Below are 15,371 nucleotides of genomic sequence, written 5' to 3' on the forward strand. Positions count from 1 at the left end.
TCCTGCACGCCTCTACTCCGACATCGGTGCGTCCAACCAGCCTCCACTCCGACCCGACGGCTTTGCGCGACATGCTGACCCTCCGCGCATCTGCCGTCACCGCCCTGCTTGGAACGGGACTTCTTCATCACCAACCGCCTCCGCCACGTATGGATGATCGTCTCCGTATGGCACTATGTTCGCAGCTTGGCCTGGCCAGTGGCCACATGGGCGCCCGTGCCGCATTGGCCGCTCGGGCTTAATTGCTCGGGCACCGGCGCCGCGTTGGCCGCTCAGGCGCGCGCCGTTCCTGCCGACCGTCGTCGCCGGCTTCAGCTTGGACTCCGCCAGGACCCTGCCTTCACTGTGAGGCGTCCCCGACCTGGCACGCGATCGGATTGACCATTTGCCGCCTTTCGATCCGCCTCATGTGTGCGACCGATTTGGCCCGTCGGTTGCCCGCACCTCCAAAGATCCTATGAAGACCACCCTCGAGTACAACACGTCCCTCTACCGATCGAGCACCGGTCTGCCGTTGTGTCGCCCCGTCAGGCCGCCGCCCCGCCGCCCCATGGTTCTCTCCGCAACTGCACCGACTCGCGTGCCGCCGTTGCATCACCCCTTTGGGTCGTAGCGCTGCAGCACGTTGTTCCCGCCGTTGCCCGAGGTCGTCCCCATGGTTACACCGACCCGTGCGCTGTCGCAACATTGCCGCTTCGGGCCGTAGTACTACGGCCTGCGGTCTACCCCCCCCCCCCCCCCCCCTCCCGAGACCGTCCGCTCCAGGACGTCCCCTGGCTACACCGACCCTCGCGCTGCTATTTCTCTCTCGTGCCCATCGGTTGCCCGCACCTCCAAAGATCCCGTGAAGATCACCCTCAAGTACAGCACGTCCCTCTACCGATCGAGCACTGGTCTGCCATTGTTTCGCCCCGTCGGGCCGTAGCCCCGCCGCGCCATGGTTCTCTCCGCAACTTCACCAACTCACGTGCCGCCGTTGCATCACCCCTTCGGGTCGTAGCGCTGCGGCACGCTGTCCCCGCCGTCGCCCGAGACCGTCCCCGCGGTTACACCGACCCGTGCGCTGCCGGTGCATTGCCGTTTCGGGCCGTAGTACTACGGCATGCGGTCTATCGCCCCCCCCCCCCCCTCCACCGAGACCGTCCGCTCCAGGACGTCCCCGTGGCTACACCGACCCTCGCGCTGCTATTTCTTTCTCGGGCCCGCATGGGATGAGTTCCCAATCCATAGATTGAGAGAGTTCTGAGTTGGATCCGCTATGAATCATGCCGGAGAAGGTGGCTAGAGTTTGGTTTAGGATGCGGAGGAGGGTAAATATATGTGGGGTCGGGTTGGGCCAATGTTGCCAGATCCGACGTGACACATGTGCCTGGATGTGTCCGGACCTCCTCATATCCGTCATAGATTTGTGCTGGATATGAGGAGTGCCGGTCAACCCAAACGTATAAGACCAGCTAGAGGAGACCAGCTACGTCATGTTTTGGTGACCCCTCAGGACGTTCAGGGGACTTTGAAGAGCGAGAATTTAGATGCTCTTAATTTGTACATTTTGTGACACAGCTGGCATCCATGTGCATCTGGCATTCTAGCCTGTCACCACATGGGCCTAACATGTCGTGGTCGACTAGCTAGCCTGGTTAATTACGCAGGAGAGAACCTATCAATGAAATAAAATAAAAATAGTATGGTAAAATTAGAATATAAGGTGGTGCTGGCAAATTGCTGTTGATAATTGAGCTGTACGAAATGATAGAATAATTCTATTTGTTAATTTGATGTCCAATCTTCCCTCTTTAGATGCACGGAAGTGTCCCAATGGTATTTTTTAAATCAAGATGCTTAATTAGCGATAGCGGTGATAATCTCTCCTTGTAGTTGTGGACCTGATGCTGATACCATGCACCGTGCTTGTTATTAGCAGCATAATAGAGGTCCAACCTTCCCGCGACTGCGTCGAACATTGCCGTTGGTGTAGTTCCGTCCTTAGCACAAGTCTCTAAATCCACATAGCAGAGAGGGAGAGAGAGGGAATGGAGGGCGCGGCGCAGTCCATTGTGAGCAATGTTGGGCAGCTGGTGGCCAAAGAGTTCTGGCTGCTCCGCGGCATCGGCGGGGAGGTCATTGAGCTGAGGGACGAGCTGGCCACCATGAACGCCCTCCTCATGCAGTCTGAAGACGATGAGCGTGAAGTGGTGGACCACGTCGTCCGGGAGTGGATGAAGCAGGTGCGGGAGCTCGCATGTGACGCCGACGACTGCGTCGATCTCTACATATTCCGCATCAAGCGCCGTCCAAGCGACGGCTTCTTCGTCAAGTCCAGGCGCCTGCTTACGACGCTTTATCCTCGCCGTCTGCTCGCCGGCGACATCAGAGCCCTCCGCTCCCGAGCTATAGCCATTAGCGAGCGCCATGCTCGTTACAGCTCTAGCCGCACGGTACAAGACCCCTATCTTTCTTCACATGCCCCTGCCCCGGCAGTGACGGGCCAGTCCACACAAAGGCTTCGCCCTGGCCGTGCCGACGCCAATGACCCTGATGAGTTCGTGGGCGTCGAAGAGCTCAACACACTGATCAACATGGTGGAAGGCGAAAAGGATGACGGCCAGCTTAATGTTTTCTCCATCGTTGGGTTCGGAGGGCTCGGCAAAACTACGCTCGCCTTTGAAGTTTTCCGGCAGCTGAAGACCAAGTTCCAATGCCAGGCACAGGTGTCCGTGTCTCGGGCGTTTGACAGCAGCAAGGACCTGCGGGGGCTGCTGAAACTCGTGTTTCAGCAGATTTTGAAGGTGAATGATGAAGGCATCGAGATGGAGAAACTCGATTCCGTGGGTAACATCGACGAAATGGATGTGAATGTGCTGACCAACAAGCTCAAGGAACATCTCGAGGGCAAGAGGTAAACATGCTTTTGAAATAATCTATATCACTTTTTTTACCTATTCTGAATAGAGAGATCAGGAGGAAAAAATTACCCAGTATCTAGAACAAGAGATTGGGTATTTCTAGCTTTTCTTTCTTCAAAAAAAGAATCTCTCTTTTTTTCCCGCAAAAAAAATCCCCTTTTTGCGGGGGTCAAAAAAATCTTATATGTTAGCAGAAAAAAAGTATCCGTTCATTGATGCAATTTCAACATCAACATATATAGTCTACAGGGAAGTGTTGAGCATTATGTTCATGCATTACTTTCATATATCCAAGGTTAGCACGATTGATAGGTATTAATAATGCGTCCTATGTTATCAAATAAATATATCATACCTGTTAGATCTAAATACGTATACCTGAGCATATCAGTTATATACATATAATGGCACCTCAACCGATCATATGTTAGATCTACATAATTGTACCTAAATAGATCAAACTGGTGGTTTCTCCTATCTACATAACACAATCGATAGATCACTATAGTTGCTCTCAAACAGATTTGACATGAAAAATATTTTTCAAGTGCACATATTATTAGTTGAACTATAAATGCTTAGTACTAAACACATCCTACACAGTAGATCTTCATGTTAAAAAATCACATATGATAAACCATAAAAGCTGCACCTACACAACTCGAGACAATAAATAGATTCCAATCATATTGTGGTGCAGTCTAGAATGTACCCCCTGACCTCGACGCACGCAGGGGAAGCAATGGCTTCGGTTGTTGATGATGTCATAGATCTCACGGGGCGCGGCAAGGTGGATCACTCATAGGGCCGATGTGCACTCAGCAACCCGTTGTCGAACTCATGTTGGAGTAGTAGAAGGTACAATGAGCCATGGACTCAACGTTTCTGGGCCTGGCCCTGCGTTGGTCGGTGCCCTTGACCCCTGTGTGGTGGCTGGGAGGGAATGTGAGACGTTGTGCTGGCAGGAGGGTGGTCGATGATCGTGGAGATTCGTGAATGGGGGATGGGTCCTCCGGCCGAAGGGGCGGTGCGGGAGCACAAGGAGGGTAGCCGAGAAGCGTGGCGCCTTGGGGGAGGGGTAGACCTGACGGTAGGTAGCGCAGGATGAAGGCGGCTCGTCAGGGGTGTTGCTAGGAGAGCGCTGCAACGGAGGGGGTGGTTGCTGGAGCTGAGGCGTGTCGACGCTGCTAACGGTGGGTGGTGGCAGCGCCATTTGGGTTGTGTCAGGGAAGGAGATGGGGTGTACAAGGGAATGGGTGGTAGTAATTTGTTGTACTACATGGAAGTGGTCAAAGTTTAGATAACTTAACAATCCCTAAAAAGAAAATGTACTCTTAAGACGTGAGTAAGTATAAAGTACTCCCTTTGTTCACAATATAAGATGGTTTGGATATTTTAATATGGATTACATAGAAACTGAAATGAGTAAACAAACACATTAAAATGTAGAGCACGTCATATTTGGAACAGAGGGAATATTACGTTACAACTACTCGTGACTTAGAATTTCAATGATGAAACCAGGTACCTCATTGTGCTCGACGATGTATGGACAGTAGCTGTGTGGGCTGCAATCCGGTCCAAATTGCCAGAAAGCACATGCGGCAGCATAATTATTGTGACAACTCGGATAGATAGTGTGGCGCAAGCATGCAGTGGAGCAAGTGTATGTGAAGACCACATATACCATATGAAGCCACTCAGCTGCGAGGACTCGAAGAAGTTGTTTCTAAGGAGAGTATTTGGCTTTGAGGAATGCTCTTTCCCAAGGGAGCTGGAAGATGAACTTCACTATGTTTTGAAAAAATGCAGCGGGCATCCGTTGGCCATTGTTAGCATTGGAAGTCTTTTGGCAAACTATAGAAGTCCAGATAGCAAAGGTACATGGGAATACATTCGTAGATCAATGGGTTCTCATATACATATACTGAACGACCCAACCCCTGACGGATTGAGGAAGATCATCACCGTTAGCTTTCACCACCTGCCTCGTGACCTCAAGCGTTGCATGATGTATCTTTGCATTTTCCCGGAGAATTATCTGATCAGCAAAAACCGGCTCTTGAAAAGATGGATTGCAGAAGGATTGATACCTGAGAAGCAGGGGCTTACTTTGATGGAGACTGCCGAGTCCTACTACAATGAGCTAGTGAATAGGGGCATGATTGATCAAGCTGGCTGCATAGTTACCTACTGTAATAGGATGGATATGTGTCGGGTGCATGACATTATGCTTGAGGTTATGGCGTCCAAATCCCTAGAACTTAACTTTGTTAGCTTGGTAGGCATTCAGTATGAAGCAATGTCATATGATATTGTTCGTCGTCTTTCCATTCACGGCGCAGATGGGGCGAATGGCATTGAGGGGATGAATGTGCAGCATGTCCGATCACTGAGCACATTTCAGTCTGAAGGCCACAAGTTGTTGCTAGATCAACTAGGAAAGTTCAAGCTGCTGAGGGTACTTGATCTGGAAGACTGTAAGGACCTAAAAAACAAGCATTTAAGGTACATATGCAAGATGTACCTTCTTAAGTTCTTGAGCTTGAGGGGTACAGATATCAGTATGATGCCTCGTGAAGTCTGTGATCTAGAGCATTTGCAAACACTTGATGTCGGTGACACTCTCCTCGGCACGCTTCCCAACACTATGACAAAGCTGATCAAACTTGAGCAGCTGATGTTCTCCAACAGAGAAAGGCTGTTGACCCTATGGATACTTCCCAAAGGAATCTCAAAGATGAAGGCATTGCGTGAGGTGAGTAGAGTAGCCATCGAAAATGTTGAGGTTGCCATAGAGATCGGTGATCTACAACAACTAGAACTGATATTTGTTTATGTCAACAAAAGTTCCAAGCAGAGCAAGGATATTATACGAGAGCTAAACCTCTCCCTAAGCAAGACAGCATACCTTCAGTGGCTCCACGTGGGAGAACTGCGAGATGTCCACACCAACAACATGGACAATCATCCCCTGGACCTCGACATGCCATCACAGCTTCTGCGGTACCTTGGCTTTGGTGGATTTATTCCTCGGATTCCTGACTGGGTCGGTTCACTTGCATTTCTTGCCGAGTTCACTATTTCAAGCACAAAACTTGCTGGCAACCAACCATTTGAGGTCCTTTGTAAAGCTCGAAACCTGAATCACATCACATTTCAGATGGATTTTTACATTGACAAAGATCTGGTTGCACGGAGTGCCCACAAGTTTTCTGCGCTCAAGAGCGTAAGAGTCATCTCAGCTGCTGAAACTCCCGAAATGTTCAGTTTTGAGGAAGATTCCATGACACAGCTCGAGATACTTGAGGTGGACTTCGGAGACTGGCAGAAGAGCATTATTGGGATCGAGCACTTGACGAACCTTAAACAGGTGCGACTCAGTGGTAGCAGCAATAATGCTTCACTGATGGAAGTAGCAGAAAAGCTGAAAGAAGAGAGTGATAGACGAGGCAAGTCCGACGACTACAATCAGCGCCCCTTCACGGTTGGAGTGAGATACAACTAATCGCTCTCTCCTCCATTCTTCCTGCACGTGAGATGGTCTTGTTGGGTTTGTTTGCTGTGTTGTGTTAGTCGATTTGCTGCTGCTGCTCTTGAAGCAGGTGGGGCGCATGAATTGTCCCTGTATCATCTTTTTTGTGTGTGTTGTTGTTGTATGTTGTCGTGTAATGCTGGAGTCCCAGCCTGATAGAATTTTTATGTTTCGTTGAAGTATTGTAATAAAGCATAACAATCCGTGATTGTCATTTGTGAATTCGGACATGGACGAAAACTACTTTGCCTGTGTATTCTCACTGTCAGTTGTTAATTGTGTTCATTCTTTGGGTGGAGTGCTTAATTTCCACAGTTTTCGTAGAGGAATACTAATTTGCCCAAGTATTCTCACTGTTAGTTGTTGATTGTATTCGTTCCATACGTATTTCCTCAGTAATACATTAAACGTGGCGCATGCTGGTATCATTTCTATTGTCTTCTCCTTCTGATTTCGCAAATACATTGTCCCTGTATCATCTTTTTTGCGTGTGTTGTTGTTGTTTGTTGTCGTGTAATGCTGGAGTCCCAGCCTGATAGAATTTTTATGTTTCGTTGAAGTATTGTAATAAAGCATAACAATCCGTGATTGTCATTCATGAATTTGGACATGGACGAGTACGACTTTGCCTATGTATTCTCATTGTCAATTCTTAATTGTGTTCATTCTTTGGGTGGACTGCTTAATTTCCAGAGTTGAGTCCCGCTTCGGTACAACCCCCCTTGACAAAATGTATAAAGGCAGTATGGTCTTTTAAGAGAAACGTATACCCACCTCCGTATGGGTCTTCTTTTGGGATGTTTGCACATCCCCGCCTCCCCTCCGTCATGGGCTGGCCCATTTTACAATTTTCTTTTGCTACACTTTTTTTCTATTGGGATTCGAACACAAAACCTCAAGGTCGACAAGCATTCGTACTAACCAACTGGGAAGCCTATGTTTCATGTAACAATGTACTTATGTTTTCTTACTTGTTTGTTACTGGTCGGTTTTTTATTTGTTTTTCCTTTTTTCGGTTTTAGTTTCTTTTTTCTGTTTAGTCAAATTCATGAATTTACAAATCCGTGCACTTTTTTCATTTTTCTTTTCCTTTTCCAATCTGTCTGAACATTTTTGTTCCAAATTTCATGAACTTTTTGAAAAACTCATGTTTTTTAAAAGAATCATTAGATTTTTAAAATCTGTGAACTTTTTTGTCAAACTCGATGAAAATTTTCAAATTTGTGCTTTTTTTCTCCAATTGATGAGGCTATTTTTTAAAAATTGATAAACTTTTTCAACTTTGAACTCATTTTCAGTATTGATGAATTTTTTTTCCAAATCTATGACCTTTTTTTTGTTTCCCAGTGAATTTTTTTGAATTTTTTGTGAACTTACATTATTTCCTGTTTTTCCCTACCAGACTAACAGAAAAAAAATCAGGATCGTGCGAGCAAGAGAGGCAAGCAAGCGGGCGAGCAAGCGAGTTGTGAGCACCTCGTTTTTCAACATTCGTCAAAATGACCTCTTTTTTTCATCACCTTGTATCACTAATTCATGCCACCATGCCAAGTTGTTTCTGTTTTTGGCAAGTTTCATATTTGTTGGGGTTCTCTTGTTGAAAAAATGCTGATAAATGACCGAACGTGTCACAACGTGCAAACGGATTCGGAATTCGTTTGGACCAGGCATGGATGCCTACCATGGGCACGCACCCTTGCTGGCAAAAGTTGGGGTCATTTCTCACTTGTTCAAAAAAACATGTTAGACATAGGGTGTTCGGGTAGGCCAGAAGGGTCTGTTTGTGAACACCTGGTTTTTCACATCCGTCAGATGGTGCCAATTTTATTTCCATCACCTTGCATCACCAATTCATGCCATCATGCCAAGTTGTTTTCGTTTTGACAAGTTTAGTATTTTTTGAGTTTTCTCGGTGAAAAAAGGTCAATAAATGGCCGGATCAGTCGCAACGTGCAAACGGTGCCCGGATTCATTCAAACTAGGCATGAATTCCTACCAAGGGCACACACCCTTGGTGGCAAAATTTGGGGTCACTCCTCACATGTCCAACAAAAAACCATGTTAGACCAGGGGTGTTTGCATAGGCCAGAAGGGTCAGTTTGTGAACACCTGGTTTTTTACATCGTAAATTGGCCCCATTTTTTTTCAGCACCTTGTATCACCAATTCATGCCACCATGTCAGGTTGTTTCCGTTTTCGCCAAGTTTTGTATTTTCTGGAGTTTTCTCGGTGAAAAAGGCCGATAAATGGCCAAATGTGTCGCAATGTGCAAACGGTGTCCGAATTCATTCAAACCGGGCATGAATGCCTACTATGGGCACAAACCCTTGGTGGCAAATTTAGGGTCATTCCTCTCATATACAACAAAAACCATGTTAGCCAAGGGTGTTCGAGTGGCCAGAAGGCTCCGTTTCTGAACACCTGGTATTTTCCATCACCTTGTATCACCAATTCATGTCATCATGTCAGGCTGTTTTCGTTTTCGACAAGTTTTGTATTTTCTGAAGTTTTCTCAGTGAAAAAAGGTCGATAAATGACCAGACATGTTGCAACGTGCAAACGGTGTCCGAATTCATTCAAATCAGATATGTATGCCTACCATGGGCATGCACCCTTGGTGGCAAAAGTGGGGGTCATTCTCACATGTACAAAAAAAATCATGTTAGACACACGGTGTTCGGGTCTATTTGTGAACACCTCGTTTTTCGACATCCGTCAAATGCACTATTTTTTCCATCACCTTGTATCACCATTTCATGCCACCATGGTACTTCCGCAGGACAAGTTTTTAATATTTTTCAGTTATATCGGTGAATAAGAGTGTGCCGACAGTATCGTACGTCGTTCGAATCAGGCATGGATGCCTATTATGTCCATGTCAGGCTATTGCAAAAAGCCATTCGAATCAGGCATGGGTCAGTTATTCATAGTGCAAAAAAACACCAGTTAAGGGTAGGATGCCGGACTAGCCCAGACGGCTGCATCAGTGAGCATCCTTTTGTTATTTCAAATATGAAATTGTCATAATTACGAACCAACATGAACATATCTTTATGTTCGAACCATTTATTTTTAATTTGGCAATAATTTTGGAATTTCAAATTATTTATGAAAATGTTAAAAACAATAACAATTTGATAAAATTGCTAAAAAAATCCCAACACTTGTTGAAAATTGTGAACGAAAAAATAACTAAACTCAAGAAAAAAAAGAAAAAAGAAAAAAAAGAAATAGATAAGGTCGACAGCCATGGCCCAACACGCCGTTGGGGCCTGTTGGGCGAGCCCAAGCATGCCACGTCGATTTGACAGAAGGAATAAAAATGGAACCTATACACAGCAGGTAGGTTGTCCCGCTTGGTTGCTGTGCTATGCATTAGAATGGGAGGTTTTGAAAAGGGAAGGGAGCCACTCCCATTGGCTGGGTGGACTCTGATCAAAACTCAAAGATGGGGAATACAGAGACAGTTAAGTGAAGAGGAAAGAACCGAGCACACGCAGTAGTGGTTTTTTGGTCCAGTTCCCCACAACGCTGGGAGCCTTTCTTTTCTTTCTATTTGTATTAAAGAAGAGTGGCTTGGCTTCACACTGCCCTCCCCATCCTTTTCAACATGTTGACAACCCAACAGTAGCATAGGACATGCATTGCTGCACACCTATACCACGCACCATCAGCTAATACTCTGCTCATGGCTACGCTCACTCTATAGATTAGACACCTAGCAGCAGCTGTAGCCTGTAGGTGTGGTGAGGCCATTGCTATGACTTGTGCTTACACAATTTGCATCGAGTCAGTCTTACAAACATTATTAACACACACAAATGCACACTCATCAGTTTGTACAAGTTTAAAATCATCATGCAACCACTTGGAGTCGGACTTTTAGAGTTCAAAGCGTTGTACACAGGTCGTGCTCCGGCTACGTTGTTACTCTCCCTTTTTCTTCTTTTCCTTTTGGTGAGACTGTTGGTGGAATGCATAATAAACTAATGATACAGAAACCTTCCTGTTCTCTGCGACTCCAGGATGGCTGCAAGATTCCACGCTCCCGATGATGGTTGTTGTTTTACCAGCCAAGACGTCCAAGATGATTTCTGCTCCTGCAATTCCGACGATGACGATGGCGATGCTTGATGATCCACCGATGCTGCTGGTTTATTTGTTCAGCTCTCTTAGTGCTGTCGCTCCTATTGCTCTTTCTTTCTTCCACTGTGTTTCTTTCAATCTTTCGTCGTCCTCTTCAAGGGTGCTGTTTCTTTCAATCTGCTAGTCCATAGTTTCTGTCTTTTTCTATTTATTTATTTTTTTTTGAAAAAAGAGGTTAAGACCCCCGGCATCTGCATCTTTATTTATTATTCAACATAGGTCTAACAAGAACATACATCAAGCCATCCGAAGCCATAACTCACACCTACAAAACCCGATAATATGGAGTGCTCTCACTCCCCCTATTTAAAACCGGTGTCGTCGCCGATCCATCCACATGATGTATCGGAACGCACAACCGGTGTAGCAGACCTAAAGCGTACACCACATTCACACGTTTTAGACGCCACCATCATCATCGAACCGCTGACCTATCTTCAGGAGAGTGATCTGCATCATCCTTGCCAGTTCGTCCATCCGTCGATGCCACCACGGCGCCCAACGGCGCCACCACCCCGCGCTCGTCTGTCCAGACGCGAAGCTTCTGGAAAATCTGTCGTGCGTAACACCTACCGACCAGGCATGACTTAACATCTCCACCGAAAGCTCCGTGCAAGACGAAGCCGCTCCACCTCCTGCCTCTGTCTTCGAGCGCTGCTCCACAAACGATGCTCCCAAGAGACCGTCATCGTCCGATCTGGAAGACTAGATCCTAGGGTTTCGCCCGTAGCAGCACGAATGGGTCGACAGTCGTTGCGATGCACCGCCGACCAGTCAACCATGGCCATATACCCCTTCTGATCCGCCCTCCCCACAAAGCCACCGTAGCAACGCCGAACCGCCGGAAAAGACGAAGACCGAAGGGAGATCTCGCGCCATCGGTCCCACCAGATCGCGGGGCTGTAGCCTAGATCCCCGCGTCCCCATCACCGGCGGCGCCCGGGCTTAGCCGGGGCATGTCTCTGGGGACGACGAGATGGAGGAAAGGGGGGAGGGGACAGCGGCCGGGGCGCTGTGGTTGGCCCTCTGATCGCCCTGGAGGGAGCGATACGAGGGAGCCCTCTGCTGAAGAACAAGGGAGCGATAAGGGGCTCAGTACGTCCTGGCAGTCCTAACAGCCTAACTGACAAGCCATCAATTATTTCTGACATCGTCTTGCTACCTGTAGGCTCTGTTGTATCACTCTGCTCTCATGAAATCTCGCAGTTACTACTTAGGCTGTGTTATATATGCCCCTATTTCTCAATCTGGGCTAGGCTGGACCGCTGGAGCATGACACATGATGAAATTGCAAGTGCAAGACGAGTCCTCAAATTGGCATGCCGTTTTTGCAGAAACGAACATTTCTGGTATGATCCTTCTTTTCTTCTCAGAAACATGCAGACTTGTGTGAAATGCAGTGTCGATAATGATACATGTGTAATATTTAAGGCACAAACGTTTTTTGAGCCGTGCTTCATATTCGAACCGCTCACGTGGAACCTTACCATCACTACTTAGGCTCCTAAAATTTCTCTCATGTTTGTTCAGCCCACTTACATACACCTGCATGTGGCTGTCAACTGACGATGCGTATTTTACTCTTACAGTCTCTCTTCTCTTCTGTTTTGTTGCTAGCCTCTAACAGAGGAGATAAGCTGCGCTGATGATGTGTTTCTAGTTGATGACGATCTCTTCTCCGTTCCATTATTTGCTTCTTCCTCCACCTTGATTGACACCAGCTGCATGCTCGCCTTGGAGTCTCCTTCGTGTTCCACTGCTGCTGCATTCAAGTACCTCTTGGATCAAATCTCCCTCCTCCATTTGTGTACTCGTCCAAGTTTTGGTTTCTCAAGATGTTAGTCTCTTTCTGTTAGTCATTGCAAGTTTCACTGGATGGCGACGACGATGATATATGATGGTATAGCCCTCTTTTACCTTGCCTATTATTCCTCCTTCGCTTCTACAACTCCAGCTTCTGACACCATGTTGGTACCGCTCCAACCTCCTTCAATTTGTTTGGTTCCATGTGATTCCTCGCAAAGTTTGTCAGATATTTGTGCACGCACAACTGTCTCTCTGGATGTGTTCAAGAGGTTATGTTTGTGCTACTGAACAACAGTTGAACAGAATAATGCACATTTTTTATGACTTGCATTTGATTTAAGGATTGTCTTATAGTGTAAAGTTTCTCAGGCTGCATCCTGCTTACATCTGTGGTCCTCTGCTTTGATTTTTCGCTTGACATTGCTTTTATTTCTAATAATAATCCATTTCGCAGCAGAAAATAAACATACGGCTTGTTTCTTAAAGATAAAGTCCTACGTACTTGAGTGTTCACTTTTCAGAACGGTGGCATTTTAAAATGTCAGAAATGTTGATATATAGGACCAACTGGCTGCAGCAACCCTGCTTTATAGATGACATTTAGCGCGGAACTTCTCGATCTGAAGTGAATCAATATCCAATCGTCGTGTCCTGCGAGGGGCACTGAATAATTTCGAGTGGAGATGGAAGCCATGGGTTCACGGTGCGTTAACAGTCGACAGTCGAAGCACCTCCAACGCATGAAGTGATCATCCACATAGACATAACTGGTCGGTTGAGCAAAGAAACAACCCCTTCTCTTTTTGTAGTTACCATCATACATGTTCTTCATGTATATACAAGTGCAGTTTCTGATGTTGTTTTCAGCTTGCGAGCACGTCATACATTTGCCGATGAAATGAACTAATGCACATGCTCTGTATATGCATTTCAGATGTAAACAAGACGACGTCCAACCGACTTGTGGCATATCGCACCATTTGAGTTCAGTTCTGAATTGTGGAACATGCATTGGACTACACCACACAAGATGCTGCTTCTAGTTATGCTGCATATATCGTTATGCCGCAATCAACCATCGCATTCAGCTTTCCGGTTATGTTTTCCGCTCATATGCATCCCCGAGCCTTGGCGAAGGAGCAAATCTACAACCTGGTCTCCAGATCTATGATCGAGCATGCAAGATGACAATCAATTCTTCGGACATACCATGGAATGGAATGGATGATCTACCTGAGGCACAGACGTGCAAATCTGAAGACAGTCTTACTTTGTTTACTAGTACTCGGAGGTCCCTGTTTCTTATAAACAGGAGTATCGGTTGGGCTTGACGACAACCGGGGTTTCACCATTGATCCAATTCCTATTCTCTCGAACTGGGACAGAGCACTGTTCAAATACTCATGGCACCATGATAAGAAGTAGATCAACACAGGAGGCCGCCGTCGTTTGGGTCCCAGGAAGGCCACCGCCGTCGTTTGGGTCCCATAAGATACGGGGGGAAATATGCCTTTGGGGCTCCCAATAGTCCGGTTATTGCTTCCGGACATGGGGAAGACAAGCCACGGCCGGCCATAGACTAATGTAATGTATCCATGTCGTGGGAGTGGAGCTCTCCGTGACCTTGCGTGCACATCGTTTTAGCTTTTTAGTTAAAAATATGTCCAAAATGTAACTGTTTTCATCCGGTTTGTATGAAATCCGTCATGTTTATATGAAATTGGTCCGGTGAAGAGGAAGAGGGTTGGGTCGAACAAGACATAAGACATAAGAGAGAAGAGGAAGAGGGTAGGTCGGGCTAGGTTGAAGACGATTTAGGGGTATTTGAGATGAGTCCGGTTTGACGGGTCTAGCATGGCTGGCGCGGCAGAGCCTCCCTTATCCGCCTAGACATGGTTCTAGGTTTGGAGTGTGCCGGATAACCCAAATGAATAGGGCTGGTTTGAGGCAGCTGGTTGGGTGGCATTTTCCTGACCAGCCACTGACCGTCTCCGTCCGTCCGGATTTATAGGGACGATATGAGGTGTCTGGCTGTTTATGCTCTAAGGAAACATTTAATGCTGCTCACCGTCTAGTAGTAAAAATGCAGTGGGGCATCGGACAGAAGTGTTCACCATCCCTCATTCACTTTTCTTCTTCCCCTCAACTATATGTCACACAGTCCCGTCGTGCAGCTCTCCGCCACGTGACGCAGATTGTCCTCCATCGCACGGTCCGCCTTAGCATCCACGATATTGAACATGTATTTAAAAAATGTTAAACGTGTATGTCAGAAATATTTAACGTGTGTTCAGAAAATGTTCAACATGAATCTAAAAAATGTCAACATGGGTTTTGAAAAGTGACAATGTGAAACAATAACAAAATGAGTAGGAATGCCAAAAAGAAATGAAAAACAAACAAAAATAAAAAAGGTAAAAATACAAAAACAACAGCAAAGGAATGAAACAAATAAAAAACACAATAGTAGAAAACAAATGGAGAAAAAAGAAAAAGAAAAATACCGATAGAAGAACAACAAAATGGAAATAAAAAATGAATGAATAAAGAGAGAGCGAAAAAAGTAAAAACACAACTAATAAAATCATAAAAAGGGACCGGTCAAGACTAGTAGACAGCAAGATGAAGAAAGTCGACCTACGACAAACGAGCGACCGTACATACAACGGCCGAGGCGAGCATGCGTACAACCAGAACCGAGCGAGCACGCGGCATTGCTAAAGGCGAAAGCTATATCCACCTCGTAGGCGAAATATAGCTCTGCTGCTCTCCTACGGCAACCTGGCTTCCTCTCTCAACCTGACTCACCCCTTCAGCCCGGTGGCTGACACACATTGATTCCAGCGAGATGAAAAAATGCGTGGCAATCTCGGGGCAAAAAATTGATCCAATTTTTAGAATGTGAAATTCGTCTTCTCCCCTTTCCAATTATCTATTTCACACATTTTCTGAATTTGAGTCGTACTTGAGCCTTCATTGCG

General features: G+C 46.4%; 1 protein-coding gene across 1 annotated transcript; it reads left to right on the plus strand.

Moving 5' to 3' along the window:
* The first annotated feature begins 1,932 nt into the window (after positions 1-1,932).
* LOC123073865 (disease resistance protein Pik-2) lies at positions 1,933-6,684 on the plus strand. The gene is made up of 2 exons (XM_044496873.1): positions 1,933-2,896; positions 4,428-6,684. Exons 1-2 carry the CDS (start codon positions 2,031-2,033, stop codon positions 6,409-6,411), a joined length of 2,850 nt encoding a protein of 949 aa, XP_044352808.1. The 5' UTR covers positions 1,933-2,030; the 3' UTR covers positions 6,412-6,684.
* Positions 6,685-15,371: the final 8,687 nt, after the last annotated feature.

This window comes from Triticum aestivum, chromosome 3D, assembly GCF_018294505.1.
Source record: "Triticum aestivum cultivar Chinese Spring chromosome 3D, IWGSC CS RefSeq v2.1, whole genome shotgun sequence".
Taxonomy (NCBI): Eukaryota; Viridiplantae; Streptophyta; class Magnoliopsida; order Poales; family Poaceae; genus Triticum; species Triticum aestivum.

What these genes read in the sequence shown, in the direction of transcription:
- LOC123073865 (XM_044496873.1), top strand. Translation starts at nt 2,031, where the DNA reads ATGGAGGGCGCGGCGCAGTCCATTGTGAGCAATGTTGGGCAGCTGGTG. An exon ending in GAACATCTCGAGGGCAAGAG is followed by an intron (nt 2,897 to 4,427) that starts GTAAACATGCTT and finishes TGATGAAACCAG; the next exon opens with GTACCTCATTGTGCTCGACG.